This window comes from Lithobates pipiens, unplaced genomic scaffold, assembly GCF_037356315.1.
Source record: "Lithobates pipiens isolate NorthernLeopardFrog02 unplaced genomic scaffold, aLitPip1_a1.2 Scaffold_30, whole genome shotgun sequence".
In the NCBI taxonomy this organism is placed as follows: Eukaryota; Metazoa; Chordata; class Amphibia; order Anura; family Ranidae; genus Lithobates; species Lithobates pipiens.
In genome coordinates, this window is record NW_027507791.1 from 65,717,251 (window position 1) to 65,742,704 (window position 25,454).

Consider the following 25,454-nt stretch of genomic DNA (forward strand, 5'->3'; position numbering starts at 1 on the left):
CGCCAAATTTAAAAAAAATGCCGAGCAGTTCCCCCAAAGATCCATACCCGATGCTTTATCCGAGCACGCAACCTGGCAGGACGCAGGAAAGAGGGGGGGACGAGAGAGCGCCCCCCCGACCGTACCAGGCCACATGCCCTCAACATTGGGAGGATGCTTTGGGGGTCTGTGACCCCTCAAAGCACCATGTCCCCCAAAGCATCAACCCAATGTTGAGGGCATGTGACCTGGTACGGTACAGGAGGGGGGGGCGCTCTCTCGCCCCCCCTCTTTTCCTGAGGCCTGCTAGGTTGCGTGCTTGGATAAAGGGTCTGGTATGGATTTTTGCTGGGAACTCCATGTCATTTTTTTTTTAACCACTTCCCGACCGCCGCACGACGATGTACGTCGACAGAATGGCACGGGCAGGCATAAGGGCTTACATGTACGTCCTTGCCTTCCCGCCGGTCGGGGGCCCGATCGGGCCCCCGCCCGGTGCCTGCGGCGGTCGGTATTCGTTCGGGAGCGATCCCGGATGAGGGGACGGCCATTCATTCATGGCCACCCCCTCGCGATCGCTCCCGACGAATAGAAATCCTTCGTCACATCACTTCCTCTCCTGTAATGTAAACACAGGAGAGGAAGTGATGTAATCTCTCCTCCGTGTCGGTATTTTTCGTTCCGACACCGAGGAGAGAGGATCGGTGAGTTGCACCAACACGACACTACACAGTAGAACATGCCAGGCACACTCACACCCCCCCGATCACCCCCCCAATTACCCCTGCCCCCCAGTCACAGTGACACCAATGTCATTTTTTATTTTATTTTTTATTTTTTTTGCATTGGTGTCATTTGTGACTGTAATAACTGTTAGGGCAGTTAGGGTTAGCCCCCTTTAGTTCTAATGTACCCCCCTAACCCCCCCAATAAAGGTTTAACCCCATGATCACCCCCCGTCGCCAGTGTCACTAAGGCTGGGTTCACATTGCAGCGGTTTATGAGAACGAATGTGATTCGCACCGCACTGCAGTGCAAATCACATCCGATCTCTGTGCGATTCGAGTTCAGCCATACAGATAGTATGGCTGAATTCGCATCGCACCCGCCGCACCGGCCGCAAATTCGCACGGGACCCTTTTTTTGGCCCGCAGCAGAATCTGATCGCATGGGTGTTCACACCATGCGATCCGAGTTTGCAGATCGCACTGCGATATGCGAACTGATCTGGGGGTGTCATTAACATTTCACTGACACTCCCAGCAGTTCGCATAGGGCAGTGTGAACTGCCGCCGGGAGGCATGTGATGCGGGAACCCGCCGCGGATTCGTGGCGTTCCCGCATCGCTCCAGTGTGAACCCAGCCTAATAAGCGATCGTTTTTCTGATCGCTGTATTAGTGTCACAGGTGACGCTAGTTAGGCAGGTAGGTATTTAGGTTCGCCGCAGCTTTTTATAGCGCCAGGGACCCCCATATACTACCGCATAAAGCCCCCTGATTGCCCCCTAGTTAACCCTTTCACCAGTGATCACCATATAACTGTTACAGGTGACGCTGGTTGGTTAGTTATTTTTTTATAGTTTCAGGGCACCCGCCATTTATTACCTAGTCTCACTAGTGTACCCCTAAATTTAGGGGTGTCTACTTTCCAAAATGGGGTCATTTGGGGGGGGTTTGTGCCATCTTGGCATTTTATGGCCTTCAAAACTGTAACGCCCTTAGAAAGCCTGAAGGCGGTGCTTGGGTTCGGGGCCCCGTACGCAGCTAGGCTCCCAAAAAGTCCCACATATGTGGTATTCCCGTACTCAGGAGAAGCAGCAGAATTTATTTTGGGGTGTCATTTCACATATGCCCATGGCATGCGTGAGCAATATATCATTTAGTGACAACTTTGTGAAAAAAAAAAAAAAAAAAGTTTGTAATTTTCCCGCAACTTGTGGCAAAATATAAAATATTCCATGGACTCAACATGCCTCTCAGCAAATAGCTTGGGGTGTCTACTTTCTAAAATGGGGTCATTTGTGGGGGTTTTGTGCCATCTTGGCATTTTATGGCCTTCAAAACTGTAATAGGTAGTGAGGAGTGAAGTCAAATATTTACGCCCTTAGAAAGCCTGAAGGCGGTGCTTGGTTTTCGGGGCCCCGTACGCGGCTAGGCTCCCAAAAAGTCCCACATATGTGGTATCCCCGTACTCAGGAGAAGCAGCAGAATTTATTTTGGGGTGTCATTTCACATATGCCCATAGCATGTGTGAGCAATATATCATTTAGTGACAACTTTGTGAAAAAAAAATAACAAAAAAATAAAGTTTGTAATTTTCCCGCAACTTGTGGCAAAATATAAAATATTCCATGGACTCAAAATGCCTCTCAGCAAATAGCTTGGGGTGTCTACTTTCTAAAATGGGGTCATTTGTGGGGGTTTTGTGCCATCTTGGCATTTTATGGCCTTCAAAACTGTAATAGGTAGTGAGAAGTGAAATCAAAAATTTACGCCCTTAGAAAGCCTGAAGGCGGTGCTTGGTTTTCGGGGCCACGTACGCGGCTAGGCTCCCAAAAAGTCCCACATATGTGGTATCCCCATACTCAGGAGAAGCAGCAGAATTTATTTTGGGGTGTCATTTCACATATGCCCATAGCATGTGTGAGCAATATATCATTTAGTGACAACTTTGTGTAAAAAAAAAAAAAAAAATTTTTATTGTCATTATTCAATCGCTTGAGGCAAAAAAATAAAATATTCAATGGGCTCAACATGCCACTTATCAATTTCCTTAGGGGGTCTACTTTCCAAAATGGGGTCATTTGGGGGGGGGTTTTGTACGGCCCTGCCCTTTTAGCACCTCAAGAAATGAGATCGGCAGTCGTAAACTAAAAGCTGCGTAAATTCCAGAAAACGTACCTTAGTTTGTAGATGTGACAACTTTTGCGCAAACCAATAAATATACAATTATTGACTTTTTTTTTACCAAAGACATGTGGCTGAATACATTTTGGCCTAAATGTATGACTAAAATTGAGTTTATTGGATTTTTCTAATAACAAAAAGTAGAAAATATCATTTTTTTTCAAAATTTGCGGTCTTTTTACGTTTATATCGCAAAAAATAAAAATCGCAGAGGCAATCAAATACCATCAAAAGAAAGCTCTATTTGTGGGAAGAAAAGGACGCAAATTTTGTTTGGGTACAACATTGCATGACCGCGCAATTACCAGTTAAAGCAGCGCAGTGCCAAATTGTAAAAAGACCTCTGGTCATTTACCAGCAAAATGGTCCGGTCTGAAAGTGGTTAATTTGGCGTGGAGCTGCCCTTAAAATCCATACCAGACCTGAAGGGTCTGGTATGGATATTTGGGGGGAACCCCACGTCATTTTTCTTTTAAATTTGACGCGGGTTCCCCTTAATTTTTTTTTTCAATGACTTTCAATGACTGTTCTCTGTATTACGGGGAGCTTTTTCCTGCAGAAATGACACTTTGTGCAGGGACAGTTCCAAGCACGGGAAACATGCGCCCCTTCACAGGCATACTATAGACACCCCCCAGGTACGAAATTTAAAGGAATATTACACTTTTATTGTTTCACTTTAAGCATTATTAAAATCACTGCTCCTGAAAAAACGTCAGTTTTTTTAAAAAATTTGCATTGATACATGTACCCTGGGGCAGGACCCAGGTCCCCAAACACTTTTATGACAATAACTTGCATATAAGCCTTTAAAATTGGCACTTTAGATTTCTACCATGGACTTTTACAGGGTGTTCCGTGGCTTTTCGAATTTGCCGCGAACACCCCAAATTGTTCGCTGTTCAGCAAACAGGTGAACAGGCAATGTTCGAGTTGAACATGAGTTTGGCTCGAACTCGAAGCTCATCCCTACTGTGCCTGTTTCTGTATAACACCGTGATACTTTCTTATGTTAAAATATTAGAGTTTGGTTTCATAATTAGTAAAAAGGACTGCATACAGCTCAAAAACATTAACAAGGACACCCTTAGCTAAGTGGAGGGATGTTGTTGACTGGTCCATGTACAGTATTACATAACACCATACAGACAAAAGCATTCTAAACATATAGCATTTTTTTTCAGATAATGTGCCTGCCAAAGAAATGTGCCTGCAATCTCCCTTTATAAAAGCAGACCCTGAAGTATTATGGTAGCAATATTTGCTATGGCATGAATTCATTCATGGAGTGAACACAAAGCCCTTTAGTCTCATAAACTATAGCAGGAGACTGTACATGTCCTTCATTTTTATGTGCCCTTGACCTTTTTTACAAAAATTTCTACTGTAATAATCCTTTAGCTTGTTGGCACAGGTTTCCGAGATCTAAAGTGGAACTTCACTCCTTCACTCTCTTAATCAGCATTGACTATTTTTAATCCTTATGCTGCTAGCATTAGTTAATAGATAGGAAAGTATATCATATTTACTCGTTTTAAACTTTTTTTTTTTACATTTCTTCAGTTACTTCCTGGTTTCCGGGCCTAGGCAAATGATGTCATACATCCCAGGAATCTTCATGAGGGGAGGAGTTTTCATCACATATGGTGACCAATCATATTTGGCTACCTGCTGGAGTTGCGCCGAATTCCCTGACCCGTCAGAACGTGTAACAGAGGTGATGTTCCATCGCCGCCATCATCTTGCTACACCTTGCACTTCTCTACAGTAAGCATACACAGAGAAGGGGAAAGCGGACATCTTGTTACACCCATCGGAGTTGTGCATTTTATACTTCTTTTTAACAGTGAGTTTATATATTGAAATACAGTACTTAGAACTCCGTCTGAATGGTTAGATGTTGAATTTTAAAAGCAGCAGCAAGTCTGGTCACCTCACAGGTTTGCTGATGTTAAATTTTAAAAGCAGCGAACCTGTGTCACATCAGCATCAGTGAGGTGACTAGACTTGCCGCTGCTTTTAAAATTCAACATCTAACCAGTCAGACGGAGTTCTAAGTACTGTATTTCACTATATGAACTCACTTTACTGGTAAAAATAAGTGTAAAATGGAAACCTCCAGTGAGTGTAACAAGATGTCTACTTTCCCCCTTCTCAGTGTATCCCTGCTGTAGAGCAGTGCGAGGTGTAGCAAGATGGCGACGACTAAAGGTCACTTCCGTTACACATTCTGACGGGTCGCTTAATCTGATGAATCATATGGGCAAGTTATGCATGTGCTGTGCGAAATTTCTCATCGGAACCTCACTTCCGTAGCAAAATGTGATGGGTCACCGAATGTGACGAAACACCTGCATGCCTGGGCTAAGGGCAAATGGATTCCAGGAAGTAAATGCTACATGAATCATCTTCCCTTAATTAAGATGGGCAGAAATGCCTTAAATATTAATAACTAATTAAATAGTGTTTTTGGTTTGTGGTGCTCAGATGCAGTGTAGTTCGGCTTTAAGCAGCAAGACAAATCAAAATTGACTTCACTTATTAATGCTATAAAATTGCAAACAGAAGCTCGGGGGATTGGCCTAAAATCAATCCTTAAAGCAGAACCCCAGTTGTTTAAAATGTGATACTCATCTGCGCTAGAAGAGTATGTTCCGATATGGAATCCACAGAAAGATTTCTTCTTTGTAAGGTTCTAGTATATCGGCCATGGACCTCCAGCATCACACAGCCATTTTTCTCCCCTGTTGAGTTCACACCCTCTGTAGATCCAAATTCTATTTGGGTGACTTAATTATGTGGCTAAAGCAATTAATGAATAATAATGGTGGCAAAGTCACCTTCTTAGATACATGTTTAGTAATGCATAGACATTGGCTGCTCCCTATCCATCGCCAGAGACAAAAGGGGAGAGAAAAAGGAACAGAGAATGGTCACCTGACCATAAGTCATTTTTTTGTATTTGAGAGGAGTTTCTTTTCTACAACCAAAAGTGTTTTTTTTTTTTTGGGGGGGGGGGGGGGGGGGGTCAGGGTTTACATGATATTCGATAATTGGAGTGGTGCTTTCATAATGTTTCATGTTTCAAAGCTAACAGAAAAGGTGTTCTCCCCTACATGGGACAAACAAATGGCCCCTTTTACATGCTGCAGAATAGATTCAACTTTTTGTTTCTTCCATCCCATTTGTCTCAAGAATGCCCCCTAGCTTCACACCATTTTGAAGTAACTATGTTGCTAGATGAAAATGTTTTTAAATTGGGCCAACCTGTAAAAAGAACACTTAAAACTTCTTCTGTGACAGTCCCTTCTTGAGTTTTTTTCACTATGACAGTCCACAGAAAATACTTCCCGACAGTACCAAGATTTATGTTCTGCCAGTTGCTATTTTGCCAAGTCCCAGGCTGAGTGCCAACCATTGGGTACCATGTTGGGTGCCAACCTCCACTTGAGGTGGTGTAGAATGATTCCCTAAGTACTGTGGCAGGTGAAAATTTTCGTTCCAGGGTTTTTGGTGTATGGTGGGAAGAAAATAACGTTGGGTGCCAATTACTTTAGTCTTTTTACCTTTTATTACTGAAGTCCTTTGTGGGAGAGAGGGCTTAGGGATGTAGGATAACCAAAATAGCACAAAAATAGAATGGGGGTTTTGGTAACCGTAATGCTAGGCCCTTTAAGAGACCATGTTTAGGTATTTGTTGGCCCTGTGAGAGCCACCAGACAGCTCTCTGACCCTGTAAGAGCCATCATAGTCTCTTAAGTTGCAGTGGATCTCTACCATAAATTTGGCTGTTGACCATTCGATAGCCGTCAAAGATACCTTAATTAGTGGCCAATTAATTCTTCTTACATTGGCCAACAGTAGCTTCTACCCAATACTATGCAACACAATTCCGCAAGAATAATCTATGTAAATACAGCTACTGCTAGATATCTACCCCAGGAGACTGCTTAAAGTGGTTGTTAACCCACTGTGCTAACTCTTATGTCCCGTATACACAATGTCCGACAGAAAAAGTCAGACGGAATCTTTTCATCATATATTCCGGTCGTGTGTAGGCCTAATTTTTTTTCCCGAAAATTCTGACAGACTTAGAAATAGAACATGTTTTAAATATTGCCGACTGAACCAATTCCTATCAGAAAAAATGCTCATCTCTGTGCTGTTCCAAAGGACCAAAAATGACGCTTCCTCTGAAGCAAATACGAGACGGAAGCTATTGGCTACTGGCTATTGAACTTCCTTTTTCTAGTCCCGTTGTAAGTGTTGTACATCACGGCGTTCTTGACGACCGGACTTTGGTGTGATCGTGTGCACACAAGACAGTTTCAGCGCAACTCCGTCGGAGAAACCTTCAGAGTTTATTCCGACGGGAAAACCGTTCGTGTGTACACGGCATTATCCCCTCTGTATCATAAGAACATTTGTCTCCGTGTCTGTGTAATGTAAAAAAACTGCCGATTTGTACCTGTATAAGCTGCACTCCGAGCGCTCAGCTGACATGTCAGCTCCTTTGTTTCTCCAACTCAGATCTGAAGTGGGCGGGGCCAAGCCGTCCTGCTGACATCAGCAAGTGGAGGAGGGGGTGAGAGAAGAGAGAGAGAGCTGACAATCAGCTGAGCGGCTGGAGCCGTTTATACAGGTACAAATTGGCTGAGTTTTTACATTACACAGGCACACGGACAGATGTTCTAATGCTACAGAGGGGGTAAGAATATGTATTATCAGGTCAGATAAGAGAGGAGCAGGAGAGGGGGGGGTGTGGCGCAACTACGAGCAGGGAGGGGACGGGGAAGGAAGACAGAGGACACAGGAAGAGCTGCAGACAGGAGAGCTGCAAACAGGAGAGCTGCGGCTGATAGAATCACGCAAATAGACCACAATATCAGGGGCTCAGCAGCCATGATTATCGTGGTCTGTTTACAGGGGGGAGGGTATAGCCAGGGAGGATCAGCCAGGTTTTTTAGGGTATACAGGGGGCCAAATTACACAGGACAAGTTCTGTGCTGTATAACATGGTTTAAAAGAACAGGATCAGGTTTTAAAAATTTTTGGGGGTTAACAAATGCTTTAAGTCCTCCAGCACCTTCCCCAGACTGAGGCCCAAATAGAAGTTACTTTATGCAGACATATTCTCCAGGCAAAAGCCCAGGAGGGAAAAACACATTGGAAAGGGTACCCAAAATGTATCATCTTCCCAAACCATGCCTCTAAACAAGGACCACATGCAATGATTGGGTGATAACTATACTGTATTATATATTATCATCATTCAGTGATTGCCCTTCCCAAACTGATTACTGGAACCTCCTTCACAGTAACTGGCAGGAACTATTATCACACTGAAGTCAGGAGAACCAGCAGAGCCTAGAAAAATGCAAACAAGAGCTCAGGCTGGTTATAGAATAGCATCAAATTCAATACATTTTATTAGGGATGCAACAGCACAGGGCAGTTTCCCTACACTTACCTATACTCTTGCTCACATCACCGACCTTTTGCACCTTTTGACCCAAGCTGGTTGAAAAATCTTCAAGATTATTCAGATGTCTGGGCCCCTGTTGCATTTTGTGGTTCCTTCCACTTGCAGCTACATCACTAGTGTGTCCTGAACAGTTGGTAGATGGAACCATTGCACACAAACTGAGACCAAATAGCCAAGTATGAATTATTTCATTTACGGGTGGCTTTATTTTAAACCTTTAAACTCTATCTAGTAAGAGAGTCACTTTAAGGTGCAACATTATAGTCATGTATAGCTCCACCCCGAAAAAAAGCCACAGATTAAGATGGGTCCTCTTTTACTGGTCTCGACCTTCTCAGAGACCTCAGCCCCTCTATGGGAATGTTTGACCATTCTTCCAGAAGTGCATTTTTAAAATCAGGCACTCATGTTGGACGAGAAGACCCGTCTCGTAATCTCCACTCTAATTCATTCCAAAGGTGTTCTATCTGGTTGAAGTGCAGGCCAGTCAAGTTTCTCCACCCCAAACTCGCTCATTCATGTCTTTATGGACCTTGCTTTGTGCACTGATGCACAGTCATGTTGGAACAGGAAGGGGCCCACCCCAAGCTGTTCCCATGAAGTTGGGAGCATGAAACACCTTAAGAGTTCCCTTCACTGGAACTAGGGGGCCAGGCCCAACCCTGAAAAACGACCCCACACCATAATCCCTCCTCCACCAAATGATTTGGACCAGTGCACAAAGCAAGGTCCATAAAGGCATGGATGAGCGAGTTTGGGGTAGAGGAACTTGACTGGCCTGCACAGAGCCCTGATCACAACCCGATAGAACACCTTTGGGATAAATTAGATTGGAGACTGCAAGCCAGGCCTTCTCGTCCAACATCAGTGCCTGACCTCACAAATGCACTTCTGGAAGAATGGTCAAACATTCCCATAGACACACTCCTAAACCTTGTGGACAGCCTTCCCAGAAGAGTTTAAACTGTTATAGCTGCAAAGGATGTGCCAACTCAATATTGAACCCTATGGACTAAGACTGGGATGCCATTAAAGTTCACGTGCGTGTAAAGGCAGGCGTCCCAATACTTTTAACAATATAGTGTAGTTGCTATATTGTGTGAAGGTTGGCTTTGTGCTTATTATTGTCAAGTCAGGTCATCAACCTTGTTGCGTTGTGTGGCAGAGTGTATATCTTAGGGCTGGCTACACAAAATGACAAATCCCTCAAAAACTGCAATTAGCCATTTGCTGGCAGTTTGGCTTTAAGGGATTTTCTAACATAACAGAAATATGACTGTGCCTCTATGATCTTATTATCCTTTTAAATCCCACACAAGAACCTTTGAAACACTCTCGCTTACATTAAATATTGATATTTACAAAGCGTTTACTCACCGGGTGGCCTATTGATGGCGAGGTTACGAAAATGGCTTCCTTTGATCATTTGCACAGAAAGGCGTCCTGTGGTAGCATTATATGACAGCCCCACCAGAAGTTCCGGCACCCCGCCATGCGACAGAGATTGTGAGGACAAAGCGCTATCAGTGGGCGAGACTGCAGAAAAACTTAACTGGGAATCGCCTCTCTGTGGAAATACAGCACAATATATTGGTTAGACACTATTATCAGTACTATTTAGTCATGTAGCAATAATATGTTCCATAGTGATGATCAATGAGAAGTATCCCTTCTGCTGCTGGCTGCTCTTTTGTTGAAATCTGCTGCCAGGACCTCTCACGGCCAGGACCTCTCACGGCCAGAACCTCTCACGGCCAGGACCTCTCACGGCCAGAACCTCTCACGGCCAGGACCCCTCACGGCCAGGACCCCTCACGGCCAGGACCTCTCACGGCCAGGACCCCTCACGGCCAGAAACTCTCACGGCCAGAACCCCTCACGGCCACAAACTCTCACGGCCAAGACCTCTCACGGCCAGAACCCCTCACGGCCAGAACCCCTCACGGCCAGAACCCCTCACGGCCAGGACCTCTCACGGCCAGGACCTCTCACGGCCAGGACCTCTCACGGCCAGGACCCCTCACGGCCAGAATCCCTCACGGCCAGGAACCCTCACGGCCAGGACCCCTCATGGCCAAAAACTCTCACGGCCAGAACCCCTCATGGCCAGAACCCCTCACGGCCAGAACCCCTCACGGCCAGGACCTCTCTCGGCCAGGACCTCTCTCGGCCAGGACCTCTCACGGCCAGGACCTCTCACGGCCAGAATCTCTCACAGCCACTAATCAAGTGCGGACTATGCCTGCCCTTTCTGCCCCCTCCTCCCTTTATAGAAGCCATATTATAGCTTCCATCAATGAAAACCCCTTTATGAATGGAGGGGCTGGAACTTTCATTAATTTACCTGCCCTCCATTTATAGAGCACTTTTCATTGATGGAAGCTATAGTAAAACTTCTATGAAAGGAGAAGGGGGCAGAAAGGACCAGCACAGTCAGCACACTTGACTAATTTTAACCCCACAGCACCATAAGATTACGGCTGCAGGAGTAGGAGGATTTGAATTTCAACGAAGAGAGTGGCCAGCAGTAGAAGGCACATTTCACATTGAGTGCAAGTACCATTGTAAGCACTCTCCTTTGTGCTGATTTTTTTAACCAAATGGAGTCTTTAAGTGCTCAATTACACCTCAGTACCTGCATTCGGTGCAGTTCTTAATGTATGTTAATGACATCCCAAATACAGTAAAACAGACGCTCATTTTTCACACGAAAACACGCGGTTACATGCAGCACTCAAAGCTCAAAAAGGTGAATGAGCTATTTTGATGTGCTTGTCACGCATAGGACAGCCCATTAAAATGAATTGGCTGTCCAATGCGTGTGGCACAACAATGAACATGTACATGGCACGAGTCTTTGCACACTGATGTAATTCTAGAAAAGTTGGTTATAATTAAGCACATTTTATTGTGTGAAACGCGTTAACTGTCCTTGTCCGTATGTTGGAGCTGTGATTTATACATTTTTAATGTGAAACTTGAGAAGTTTTATTTGGTACATCACTGCAGTGTGGCCAAACTCTTTTTCCTTTATATAAAAACGAGAATGCAGCCTTTTAGCATTTTGTGAAAATTTACAAAAACCTGCGATGTGTATGTGTGTGCCACATGCATAGGGCAACCCATTTCATTTCAATGCCTGCCCTATAAGCAACAAACACAGCAAAGTAGCTCATGCAACCTTTTGAGCTTCAAGCGTCACGTTAACTGCTCATTTGGCTGCAGTTGAAATGCCATTAACCTTGTGACATGCATCTTTGCATATTTTTTTTATATAGCATGCAATCCCTGAAAGAAAGTGGATACATCCAGTACATACATACAAATTCACATCATTACTGTGGGCAGCACAGTGCCTTAAAGCGGTAGTAAACCCGCAATTTATTTTTAATTTTTTTAAACCTGCAAAGCAAAATGCATAATGAGCTAGTATGCACCGCATACTAGCTCATTATGAAATACTTACCTTAGAACGAGGCCCCGACATCTGGCCTGATCCACGCCAAGGGAGCTGACATGCTCCTTCGGCGTTTCTTCCGGGTATCGCGGCTCCGGCGCTGTGAGTGGCCGGAGCCGCGATATCGTCACTCCTGCGCATGCGCGCGGGAGATTTCATTCCCGGCCGGCCGCTGCAGGATTTTCAGGCCGAGAATCCCCTTGTGCGCATGCGCCGCTGCAGTCAGCGGCGCATACCGAGGGGAATATCTCCTAAACCGTACAGGTTTAGGAGATATATTTTTTTACCTACAGGTAAGCCTTATTATAGGCTTTCCTGTAGGTTAAAGTTAAAAATTTGGGTATACAACCACTTTAATGGTCAGCGCCTCTGCCTAGAAAAACTAGAGCTATTGATTCAAATCCCGATCATGGCACTAACTGCCTGGAGCTTGCATGTTCTCCTTATGCCTGTGTGGGTCTCCTCCCACACACCAAAGACATGCTGGTAGGTAAATTGGCTCTGGGGTAAGTGTGTAGCGCCCTCCTAGTAGGCTGCTAGAGTTTATGTAAATTTAGTTTTTGGCTCCCCAGTAGCCAGGGTAGTGGTGGTTATAGGGTTTCCACCTCATCCCTTTAAACCTGAACACATATGAATTACACAGGTTCTGTGGCTGATTAAGGTGGTAATTAAACTCACTTGGTGCCTTATCTCCATTAAATTAGCCCCAGAACCTGTGTAATTCATATGTTTTTGGGTTTAAAGGGATGAGGTGGCAACCCTAGGTAGTTGTTTGCTTTTGTCTGTTATGGGTTCTACTGGTGCAGGCTCAACTGTTTCCCATTTGCATCTCTCTGGATTCTGGTGTATAGTGGGTGGAAAATTTTGACCCTGGCCTGTATCCCCTTTTAGCCAATACCTGATCAGGAGAGGGAGTGACCAGCAGGGGGCTGATTGGGATATAAATAGGCTGGGACATAGAATAGCTTCCTCTTGTTCCTGGGGGAGAAAGACCCAGCCTGAGCACTGAAGCACCCTTGGGAAGCCAGCTGCAGCATTGAAAGAAATCCTTTTTGTGTGATCACAGGCCCAATTAGGGCTCAGGGACCTTGACCGGGGTATCTTGAGACAGTGCAGGAAGCTTTACAGGGGATCCACACCGCAGGCAGCAAGTACAGAGACTGGATGTTACTACAGGAGGCTTTATAGTGCCTAGGGCAGAGTGAGAATTAGCCTTAAGGATCCTAGAGACATTTTCTTGTCGCCTTCAGGAGAGCTCACTACAGTTTATTCAGGACTATATTCCTGTTGAATAGTTCCTGCATTGAGGTTCATTCAACCTTTATATTCAAGGGGGTGTTTATACCCCAAAGGAGTAGATCAGCTTTAGTTTACTCATCTCTTTGCTAGTTGCTTCTGGAGTATCCAAAGGCTCACCTTCACCTCATTCAATTAATCCAGCAAATAAACTACAAAAAGGCATGCACAGTTTTCTGACTCAAGTGTCTGTGAACTACTGTATGCCTGGCTGCCATGTGTCTATCAGGGAAAAGAACCTGGGACCAAACAGCCAGCCTGGTTTGTGCTACATGTGTATGTATGAAAGTGAGTTAGTGACCTTAGATTGTAAGTTCCTTGAAGGCACAGGACTGATGTGAATGTACAATATATATGTAAAAAGATGTATTGACGGTGCTTTATAAGTACCTGTAATAAATAAATCATATTGAAGCACTCAGCTTGCTATCTGCGTGTATTCTAAAAACCTGTCAGTAAAACCTTACACATATTATGTTGTCACCGATAGCGCTTCTTTTGTCACATTAATATTTCCAATTTGTATTGTCGGAAGGTGACAAATCTTCAGCTGGTTACTATACTGATCACCAATTTCATGTGCTGTTGCAGTATATAAATTGCTGTTGTGATATGATACACAAGATGCAGTTTTGGTACGATATAATTTGCTGATGATATAATGTGCTGTTTAATGTTCTGCCGCGGTCTGAAGTGCTTCTATTAGGTGATATAATTTGCTATTGTGGCTTGATGTGCTCTTGCTAGGTTATATAATAGTTGTTGCAGCTGTATATTGTGCTGTCACAGCTTGATATAGAGTGCTGTAGCGGCTTGTATAACATACTATGGCAGTGCTGTATAATGTTAACAGTTCAAGTTAATGAGTGTGTCATTTTGGGAATAATCTAGTAATGAAGCACACTCCAATAAGCACATATAGCAAATGCTTTGTTCATCAAAATGACAGCCTAGTGCATTTTAAATTATCCAAAAATCGTCTGCAAAAAGAACTTCTGACCCAACGATTCAGTCAGCATAGCTCTTTATTAATGTGCAACCTAGCAATTAGCAGGGTAAAGTATAAGATTCTTCATATCAAAAAGCAATGTTTGGAGCCACTAGTGACTCAAAACGTAACTTTTTGAAATGAATCATGTTTTACTTTAATTTTCTGCTACTGCACTTTAGATCTATATCAGGGATCTCCAAGCTTTGGCTGAGAGCGCTGATCGGGAGGCGGTCAGCTGCTGGTTTTACAGCATGCTCACCCGACAGAAGCCAGCCAGCTTCTGCCAGTTAGGGTGGCATACACATGGGCCTAACGTCGGCTGTTTTTTCTTTTTTTAACAGGCCAATGTCTCCAGACATTCCGGCCGTGTGTACAGGGATTTAGACATTAGAAGGGCTGGACTATGGCCAGTGGGAGTAGAAAATGCCTCAGTGTCAGTGTAAACCAGGGATCCCCAAACTACGGCTCTCCAGCTGTTGCGGAACTACGCATCCCATGAGGCATTGTAAAACTCTGACATTCACAGACAGGACTAGGCATGATGGGAATTGTAGTTCCTGAACAACTGGAGGGCCATAGTTTGAAGACCCATGGTGTAAACAATGCCTCAGATTTGGTGGTCAGTGAGAGAAAAAAATATTGCACATGGCCTGTGGTGAGTAGGAGGAGGAATAGAGCTCCATCATTGGTATTATTGGGGGGAATAGTGCTCCATTGTTGGTGTGAGTGGAAGGAATAGTGCCCCATTGTTGGTGTTAATTGGAGGAACTATGCCTCATTGTTGGTGTCAGTGAAAGGAACAGTGCCCCGTCATTGGTTTCAGTGGGAGGAATAGTGCCCTATCATTTGTGTCAGTGGGAGGAATAGTGCCCCATTGTTGGTATCATTAGAAGGAACCATGCCCCACTTCTGTGGGAGGAATTGTGCCCCAAGGGCCAGATAAATTCAAGCAACGGCCGCAGTTTGGAGAACACTAAGCTTTATGAACTGAAACATTGGATTCATAAGTCATTTGTGCATATAGCTTTGGAGATTTGATTCTGGCAGTTAGTCACATTGCACTTCACGTGGAACACTCATGTATGCACAAATGACTTATGAATCCAATGTTTACGGTTTACGATTACGTTTTTTTTTGTTTTTTTTGCCAGCCATTCAAAATAAGTGATATAGCATCATTTTAAATGGCCCATTTTTGCTGTTATAATTTCCCTGTGTTTTGGAAAGAAAATTACAGTAAGAAAACAATAAGAAAGAGTCAATGTTGCAGTTTCTGTTGGTAGCTGAATACAACTTATTGCTTTTCCCTCTGGCTTTCTGAAAATGCAGGCTTCATTCGTATTGACACGCAATAGAGCTGAGGATGTTTTTTGGAGATAAAGCAAAACATCTACATTACAGAACAGGTCCAGTTGAATGTGAAAATCTACTATTAGATACAGCAGTCTATCTCAACCAAGGTTCTGTTGAACCCTTGGGTTTCTCCTGAGCTTTCTAGGGGTTCCAAAAAGACACCAAATGATACAATTACCCTCTCCAAAAATAATCCATACATCTCCACTACTTAATGGCCCGGTGGTCGATTTTTCACTTTTTTAGTAATTTCTTACAGTGTTTTTCTCCCTTCTTGTAACATCCTCCATAAGTTCCCGACCTTCTCCTTTTCCCCTTCACTTCCATTTGTTTGGAATGATGCAAGATCGTTGTGATCCCACATCCCATAGCCTATAGTCCCTAATCCATCTTGTAAAATGAGCAAGGGAGGATGTTCCTACATACAATTGGACCATGGAGAACAAATGTAGGCACCAGTGGCAGCTGGTGCTCCATTTTTCAGGGAGGGGGCAAACAGACCCTCCACTCCGCCTCCCCAGCCCGCTCTTGCCTGCCAGCCCCGCATTTACCCCAGCCCGCCAGCTTGCCAGCCAACCCCGCACTTACTCCATCCAGGATGCAGGGGGCTTCCCTAGCTTCTCCTCCCGGACAATCAGGTCACTTCAACATTCGCTAATGTCTTCCAGTTTCTCATCCCGTCCAATCAGGACAGGAAGCTGATCCTAAGACTGGATTGGCCGGGAGGAGAAGCAGGAAGACAATAGTGAATGTTGATTTGCCAATGTCACAAGTGGGTGGGCTCGGTGCGTTGTGCTCTCCGCCCCCAGCCCATCCTTTTTGAAGCCAATTAGAGCCTCCAGCTTCAAAAAGAAACCTTCAAGGATATCCATGCACCCCACATGGAGATTAGGGGCCGGGCACATGGAGATTAGGGGGGCAGTGCCCCTATGCCCCTTATGAAGCAGCTGTCCCTGGTAGGCATCATCTAGCACAGGAAGTCAAATCACAGCAGCTTAAAAAAAAGAGATTTGAAGGAGACTGAGAGCAATAAAGGGTACTTTTTTGAGTTAAGAATACATACTTGAATAGATTGTTTTTTTAAAACTAGAGTGTAGTTTTCACTTTAATCAGTGTGCAGTGGCAAACTGATCTCACACCTGACTACCAATGTAAGGGGATAATTCTCCACTGAAAAACATAAGGTGTTACTTCTTCACTGACCACTAATGTCAGAGGACACAACAGTTTTCACTATCGGATTTCTATTCTGTTTCTCTTATTCATTTAATTTCAAGATTATTACAAAAAAAAAATACAAAATGAAAAAAATATGGAACATAACAAGTGGATGTTACAAATTGTCTGCCTTGGATCTCAAAACTTTGGGTAAGTCAAGGTATTTTTTCATTTTAATCCTGAAACCTAAATTTCGTACTTGTTAAGCGAGATGTAGATAATTTTAGCTGGGGTTCATCAAGACTAGAAAATGATTTCAATGGTTCCTCTGGAGTAACAAGATTGAAAAGGTTGGCGCTACAGTATACCACGACCAGGATTAATGAGAACCTTCACAGACACATACCTCCCTGTGTTTAGTGATCAAGCATTGTTAGCCAATGGACACACTGGTATAATGTTCATCTAAAGCCCCAATTTGTTTTTATTTTGGATAGAGTGATGAGGGGTAACCTCTCTCAGGTATTTATACAGATCCCAGTTGTCACTTGACTGAAAGTAAGAGAAATCCAAAAAGTTTTGATTTGCCACCAAAACAAGAAAAGAAAAAAAATTCTAAAACATTTGTTCTGGTGGCAACTTTATAAGAGGGCATTTCATTAACTTTGGACAGATTTACTCCTATTTCCTGTACGGACAAGAAGTAAACAAATGTCCCTAGTCTAACAAACAATGAAATAATAGGCTGACATACTTTTTACATGCCCTACTCTATCAGAAATAAAAACAACAATTGGTTTTATAAAGACTTTAATGGATTTTAAAAAGGACTATAAAACCATTGCTGGCCACAGCTCACTAGTAATCTTTTCGTTGGCATAAACTCACCAGAGACAGCAAGGCTACAGAGAGAAAAAAAAAAAAATCACCTGTTTCTAATGCATTGCTCCTCCACTATCCTAAATGCTACAAAATCACTCATACCCAGGGAGTAACATTGTAGAAGCAAATGTCGGGTTTCATTTCCCTCCTCTACTGATCCTGATGGTGGTGCAAAGGGATCGCTACCAGGTCATTGGCCTAGTATGTGATTTATTTATTTTTACCGCTTACCAAGATTCAAAACTGTGGTGCTGATTTTCCTGCTGTTATCGATTCAATGTTGGCCTACACTGATTAAGTTTGTGGTGCTGATTTCCTGCTATTGTTTATCAGTTATATGTAGCCTATACTGAATAAGGTCCTCGTGGTTTGCATGTTTGTAGGCAGGTAGAGGTTTGCAATATATCCTCCATCCTGAAGGTGTCCTTTTCTTCAGGTTGGCAGAAGGCCATTGAGGACTAATGGACCCCTGCTATGGGCTTCAGGTAGCCATATTGGGTAAAACAGCAATCTTATTAGATACTGAAATCTTATGAGAATTAGGCAGCCATCTTGAAAAAAATAATAATCTGAATAAGAGCCTTTATGGTTTGCCTGCAGTGTGGAAGTAAGATAGAACTCCTGCTGGTTAGAAAGTGAGTTATGCCCCATACACACCATCGGATTTTCTGACGGAAAATGTTCGATGCAAGCTTTTTTGTCAAAATTCCAACCATGTGTAGGCTCCAGCAGACATTTTCCATCGGAATTTCTGTCACACAAAATTGGAGATCTGGATCTCAAATTTTCCGACAACAAAATCCGTTTTTGGAAATTCCTAACGTGTGTACACAATTCCGACGCACAAATTCCATGCATGCTCGGAATCAAGCAGAAGAGCCGCACTAGCTATTGAAATAAATTTTTCTCGACTCATCGTACATGTTGTACGTCACCGTGTTCTTGTCGTTTTTCCGACAAACTTTGTGTGACCGCGTGTATGCAAGAGAAGTTTGGGCAAACATCCGTCTGAAAAAATCCATGGATTTTGTTGTCGGAATGTCCGATCAATGTCTGATCATGTATACATGGCGTAAGAGTAGAACTAGGGAGAGGTACCTTTTAAGAAGGGAAAGAGTTGGTTTCCCCTTAACAGGTATCTTCTCTGTCAACTTCCTCTCCTACTGGCAGCTGGATATCTGCAAGGACATTTGGGGATTGCAGTGTGATCAAGCAATATCATAGCCCCTCTGGCATTCTGTGGTATATAAATGCCTGATATATTACTATTGAAAAGGGCCTAGTGGACAAACAGTGGTCCATATGTGCCTTCTTCTGGATAAACAAAACTGGAAAGCTGAACAGGCTGTACCTGATTGACTTTGTTGTTTTTTGGTATACAAATTTCACCCAAGTATGACCACCAAAGCAGACTCATAAATGTGTACCTATATTATTTTGCTGCCATGGGTTTTAGTACATTTTGCCCGCACGTTTAATTTAAACTGTGTACATGCAAAACACCACAGCCAACCACAACCCTGATACTTACACTTAAGTTGCTCCTGGGCTCCAAGACTAATGTCCTTCTGATTTCCCCATCAGATCTCATATTTTTCAATGAGAAGAGCTTTTCACCCATCATCTTTTCATGGATCCTCTTCTGTACAGCATACAAACGGAATCGAATGGCATGGTTGGCCAGCTCCTCTATTTCAAGCTTGTTAAATGTGAAGCTCTCATTAAAGACTGGCTGAGAGCCTTTTTGTGCAGAAGTCTTCCCTCTTTGCTTCTTGCTTGGCAGTAGGACAACATGGACTTGCCATGTGCTTACTCCACTACGATCTTTATCAGGAATATCTTTGGCTTCCACAACTGTTACAGTTAGCTTTTGACTGGAAGCTTTGTAATCAAGGGTAATGTCCAGGTCACCACATTTGGAAATGGGCTCATGGCCTGCATGAGGTTCAAGGCTACCTTCTCCTTGTTCCTAAAGACAAAGATATATTAAAGTGTTCAGAAATAAAATGTTGTAAACGATGATAAACCACATGAGTCAGTTACAGTAGCTTAGCGATTTTTATTATGGACTTTCATCTCTACAGTTCTCTATAGTTACGTTGGGGCCTCTGGTGCCTAAAGCCTGGTACACACTAATAATTTTTTTTTTTTCGTTCAACCTAGCAGGTTGAAAAACAAACAGCTCTGGTTGGGGTCACTGTACTAACAGTCCGACGCAAGTACAGTGTTCTCCCCCGCTGAGCTGTTGTGTTCTGACAGGGGGACAGCTCCCTGCTAGAACAATATGGCTGACCTGCATGCTTTGACCAATCACAGTGTGATCTGCTGTGAGAGAAAGTCCACGCCCCACGCTATATAAGGCTGCTTACACAGTGGCTGTATGTAGTATGATACGTGGAGATGGAGAGAACTTGAGCTAGATTAGGCAGGTTAGTTAGTGGCATGCAGGCAGTTTAGTATGTATATATACAGTGTAGTCAGTGTAGACTATATATACAGTGTAGTCAGTATAGACTATATATACAGCGCAAGCAGTGTATTAATATATTAATATATCTATGTGTTCAGCCCATCCCTAGACTTGAGGCTGTAATTGGTGCAAAAAGGTGCTTCAACAAAATATTGAGCAAAGGCTGTGAATACTTATGTACGGTACATGAGATTTCTTTCATTTTTTATTTTTAGTAAATTTGAAAAGATTTCAACCAAATGTCTTTCACGTTGTCATTATGGGGTATTGTATGTAGAATTTGGAGGAAAATAATTAATTGAATCCATTTTGGAACAAGGCTGTAACATAACAAAATGTGTGTGTCTATGTGTATATATATATATATATATATATATATATATATATATATATATATATATATATATGTATATATAGATAGATAGATAGATAGATAGATAGATCTATATATCACACACACGCACAAACACACTGAATATAGTATAACAACATTTTCTTTTTAAATTTGTACCACGTTTAAGATAAAACTAAGCTCCAACTAAGCACCAACACCAAAACTATATACGGTACACACAAAAAGGGCACAGAATAAACATTCACACTGCGTCACAGCTACTGTAAGCAATACATTTTCCAAGCAAAAATATATGTTTGCTTGAATATGTGCCTATGCCTTCTTTTCTGAGGAAATACCCAATGCGTGTTCTGTTGTAAAGTATATGAAATCATCAGCAGGTAATCAGACAATTTGATGATCAGTGGTTTAATGGAAATCGGACTGAAACAACCACTCTAAATAACCGTAGGACAGGACAAATACGTCTTTAAGTCTTAAAATTATTTATCAGTGATAGATCATCTTACTTACGCCAAAGTATTATGTTTGAATGTACTTTGTTTTAAGCAAGCATTAGTTTAATGATGTAATAGTTTCCATGGTTTCCATTATCTTTAGTAAAAGTAGACTAAATAGGATTATATGTTAGCATGATCTGAGGGCAACTTGTTCATTAAACTAAAATGGTGCGATGGTTCATGTTTCAAAGGGGAAGTTTGGCTTAAGGGATCATCTTTTCCAAGAACTTGTATCTTTATCATCTGTTGTTTTTAATTAATGGTAGCTAATCAAGAAACAAGCTGTGGAATTAACAAATACAGAGCAAACATGATCACTGCTAAAAAAAAAAAAAAAATCGATCTTCTATCTTCTACCCAAGACCTACTAGGGAACATAGTGCAGCTAAAAGGCCCATTTCACACTGGGGCACTACAGCACTAATAGTGCCTGCAAAGCGCCCTGAAACAGCCGCTGCTGTCTCTCCAGTGTGAAAGCCCAGAGGGCGCTTGCAGGACGGTCAAAAAAGTCCTGCAAGCCGCATCTTTGGAGCGCTGTAGGAGCGGTATATTAAAGTGCCCCTTCCCATAGAAAACAATGGGGCAGCGCTGCAAACCCCTTTCCGGCCGCTAGCGGGTGTTAAAACTGCCCCGGCAGTGGCCGCATAGAGCCATTAAACAATGGTAAAGTGCTGCTAAATATAGCACCGCTTTACCGCCAGCGTCCGCAAGCAGCTCAGTGTGAAAGTAGCCTAATGCTGGAGAAAGAAAATCATCTGATATCTAAGGCCCCTTTCACAATGAGGCGCTTGTAATCTGCCAGTAAAACACTGAGCACTTTTGAAGAGCTTTTCAGGTGCATTTGAAGAACTTTTCAGGCGATTTCCATTAATTTCAATGGAGAGGGGCGTTTTTTCACCACCCTGCCAGCGCACTGCACCCCAGTGTGGAAGCATTAATTGATTTTAATGAAAATAGGTTTTCGTGAGCTTTTCAGACGCTTTTTTTTAGCATGAAAGCGCCTCAGCGTGAAAGGGGTTTAACGCAACTTTTTCATAAAAATAAATAAATAGTCTAAATCCACCATCAATAATGTCAGCTATGTTGAGCAGCATCCGGTGAAAGAAAAAAAAAACACTGATCAACAGATCTGCTGATCACATCGCTTTCTCATGCAGAATGACATTTCCTGGAGCCCCATTGCTAAAAAAAGAAAAAGAAAAAAACACAAAGGGGGTGGGGTATCCCAGGTGATGTCATTTTCCAATTATGGCCATGGCCATATTTGATATTGCCATTGCCCAAATATGGCCATGTGGCCATATTTGATCAGTGATTTCACACTAACCCTACGTCATTACTAATAAAAAATATAAAAATGCCATTAATCTATTCACTTTCTTGTAGACGCTATAACCAACCAATATAAGCTTCTTGCATTTTTTTTTTTTTTTTTTACCAAAAATATGTAGAAGAATACATATTGGCCTAGTGATAAAGAAATTTGTTTTTGCTTTTTTTTTGGATATTTATTATAGCAAAAAGTAAAAATAATTGTTTTTTTTTTTTCAAAATTGTAACTCTTTTTTTGTTTATAGTGCAAAAAATAAAAACCGCAGAGGTGCTCAAATACCACCAAAAGAAAGCTCTATTTGTGGGAGAAAAAGGACGTTGATTTTGTTTGGGTACAACGTCGCACGACTGTGCAATTGTCAGTTAAAGCGACGCAGTGCCGTATCAAAACGAATGGCCTGGTCATTAAGGGAGAAGATCTTCCGGTCTGTAAGTGGTTAAAAAAAAAAAGAAAACAAATACAGCCTCCACATCTGAGTATTGATGGGTTGCAATATATTACATTTTTGGCTTTGATTAATTATACGACAATGTGACAATATGATGACAAATATAAAAATTAAGTAATCATGATGGCACATAGCATGACAACTTGATGGTTACATGAGAATAAAAATTAGATAATAAAATAAATTTTCATATGCGGGGGCTACTCACGTATGTGCTCGCTTCTGCGCGTGAGCTTGTCGGGACGGGGTGTTTTTAAAAACCTTTTTTTTTTCTTATTTATTTTAATTGATTTTATTTATTTTTACACTGTTTAAAAAAAAAAAATGGATCACTTTTATTCCTATTACAAGGAATGTAAACATCCCTTGTAATATAAAAAAGCACGACAGGTCCTCTTAAATGTGAGATCTGGGGTCAAAAAGTCCTCAGATCTCATATTTGGACTTAAATGCAATAAAAAAAAAAAAAAATGTAATTTGAAAAAATGTGCCTTTAAGAGGTATGGGCGGAAGTGACGTTTTAATGTCGCTTCCGCCCTCCCATGGTATAGAGACGAGTGGGGGCCATCTTAGCCTCACTCGTCTCTATACCCAGCACAGAAAAGGTCTTAAAGTGGATAAGCATAGTAAATGCAGTTTATGGTGCTTCATTGATGAATGGACCAATCGCTCACTGTGTTCATTCCGGAAAGGAATTGGCCAATAAATTACATATTTCTCATCCCCTCCCCCACCCTCTATCCTGAAACATTCCCCAACAGGAGAGAAGAGGAGGGAAGATGAAGTGCTGCAGGGAATATGGGCACACAAGGGAGCCTAGGCAACAGATGGAAGGGGCGCATTTGCAAGGACCAATCCCCCTGTAGTGCAGCCAGAGGGAGAAAGAGGAAAAAGCTGGCATTACTGCAGAGGGAGGCAGAAGAGGATCAATGTCTGCAGTAAGACAGTACAGCCAGCCCTCAAGTTCAAAAGGGGCCTGGGCCCCCCTTTTGAACTGATGGTGCCCTGGGCCAGTACAGAAGGGCTGGCTGTTCTACGTTATCAGCGGCCCTGGTGACAAACATCATACTTTCAACTAAGCAACACTTGAGAAAAGCACAAGCAGTGGGAGATATATATATATATATATATTACAATTGAAATAATTCCTTACAGAAATATGGAAGCTGCCAACTCTGAAAGGGTTAGCCTCCTGGCTATCATTCTGACTCACTGGCTAAAGTACATTCTAAGTCACTGACCCAGAACCAGTACAGATGAAAAAGTCATAAGTGCATACACGTTGTGAGTTAATGACTCAAAGTATTGAAGCTACGAGGTCAGCATGACAGCCAAGCAAGTAGCATGTTCAGAAGGAGATTTCAGTACTGGCTACTTCCATTGTGATCTCAGGAAATGTATTCTTTATGCCAAAAATGCAGTAACTGCCTTCAATAACTCACTGATTGTATCAAACGACTACCAATAAGATCCATAGCCTTGCATGATCTATTATATGTTGACAAATGAACAAAAATCTGGTGTCTTACCTCTGGGCTCAATGCGGGTGAGCTGTCTGTACCATTGCGATCTTCAAACCCATTGTTGCTAAAGCCAGTCTCCATTTCCTGACCGTCAATAATTTGGCGATTTCTGCTAGAGGTGGAGCCAGCCTCCAGTCTAGCATCCTGTAGGTCACTAGCCTCTGATGCTGCACGAGAGTGAACCGATATACCATCTTCATTATATGACTGGTAACTAATAACATCCAAATCTAAGAAGACAACATGATTAGGACATGATATATTAGAATAATGTACATGTGGACAAAGTATTAGTCCTATTTCACAAGTGTGTTTTCAGTTCCTGTACTCTCCTAATGTCCACTGTGCTCAAACATACTATTAAAATTATTAGTAACCTTTGGGAAAAGTCTGGTAAAGTTTCCAATTTCAGCTGTACTCCATGATGAATTAAAAATCTATTTGTGTCCATCTGTCTCACCAGCCAAATATGTTGATTTTGACTTCATCTACTCTTAGCACAAAGCTCAGCCTTATAATGTGTCTATGTAGATGGAAACTGGCAGTCTACTGCAAAAGCACCAATCTGACCTGCCCGGGCTTGAAATCCATCTAAGCTCTAAAGCAGGGGGTCTCAAACTGGCGGCCCTCCAGCTGTTGCAAAACTACATGTCCCATGAGGCATTGCCTGGCTAACCATTACAAGCATGACTCCCACAGACAAAGGCATGATGGGACTTGTAGTTTCACAACAGCTGGAGGTCCGCCAGTTTGAGACCCCTGTTAAAAAAAAGGTACCTGTTTTTGCAGTCAGCATTATAATCATCCACAGGTATGCCAACTATCTTGCTCAATTAAAAAAAAAAATGCACAACTAGATGGAGAAAAAGAGGGTGGGCAGGATTGAGAAGCCTTTGGATGTCCTTTATCTGTGATGCACAAGCAGCTGTTAAAACTACCTGCTAGGTAGGATGAAGCAAGGCCATCAGTACTGACTATGTCAATAGCCTCCGCTTGTTTGCTTCCGCCCCCCTTATAACAGGTACCCTTCCCCACTTCCGGGAAACCTTGCCGCAGCGAGGTCCCTCAGAAGTTCGACCCCCGTCCTCCTTCCTAGCTTTGCACATGCTCAGTGTAGTGAACCAGCTGTGGAGCCGCAAGGTTTCACTGCCAGTTTCCCTTACAATGAATGGTGGCGGCAGCACCTGAGAGCCGATAGGAAAATTGTCAGTAAGGATGAGCCGAAACCCCCCCCCCGACTCGAACTCAAAGCTCATCCCTAATCGTCAGGGGTGCCGACATCACGGGATCCTTGGACAGGTAAGTGTTCTAATATTA

General features: G+C 42.8%; 1 protein-coding gene across 4 annotated transcripts in view; it reads right to left on the minus strand.

Moving 5' to 3' along the window:
- The window catches only part of SYT16 (synaptotagmin 16), a 189,629-nt gene that overhangs the window by 35,291 nt on the left and 128,884 nt on the right, over window positions 1–25,454 (minus strand). For all 4 annotated transcript variants that reach the window (XM_077464371.1, XM_077464372.1, XM_077464369.1 and 1 more), the window contains 3 exons: window positions 24,144–24,367; window positions 19,040–19,477; window positions 9,749–9,938 (listed from right to left, as the gene is read on the minus strand). In XM_077464371.1, coding sequence (XP_077320497.1) covers window positions 9,749–9,938; window positions 19,040–19,477; window positions 24,144–24,367 — 852 coding nt within the window. The remainder of the gene's footprint in view (window positions 1–9,748; window positions 9,939–19,039; window positions 19,478–24,143; window positions 24,368–25,454) is intronic.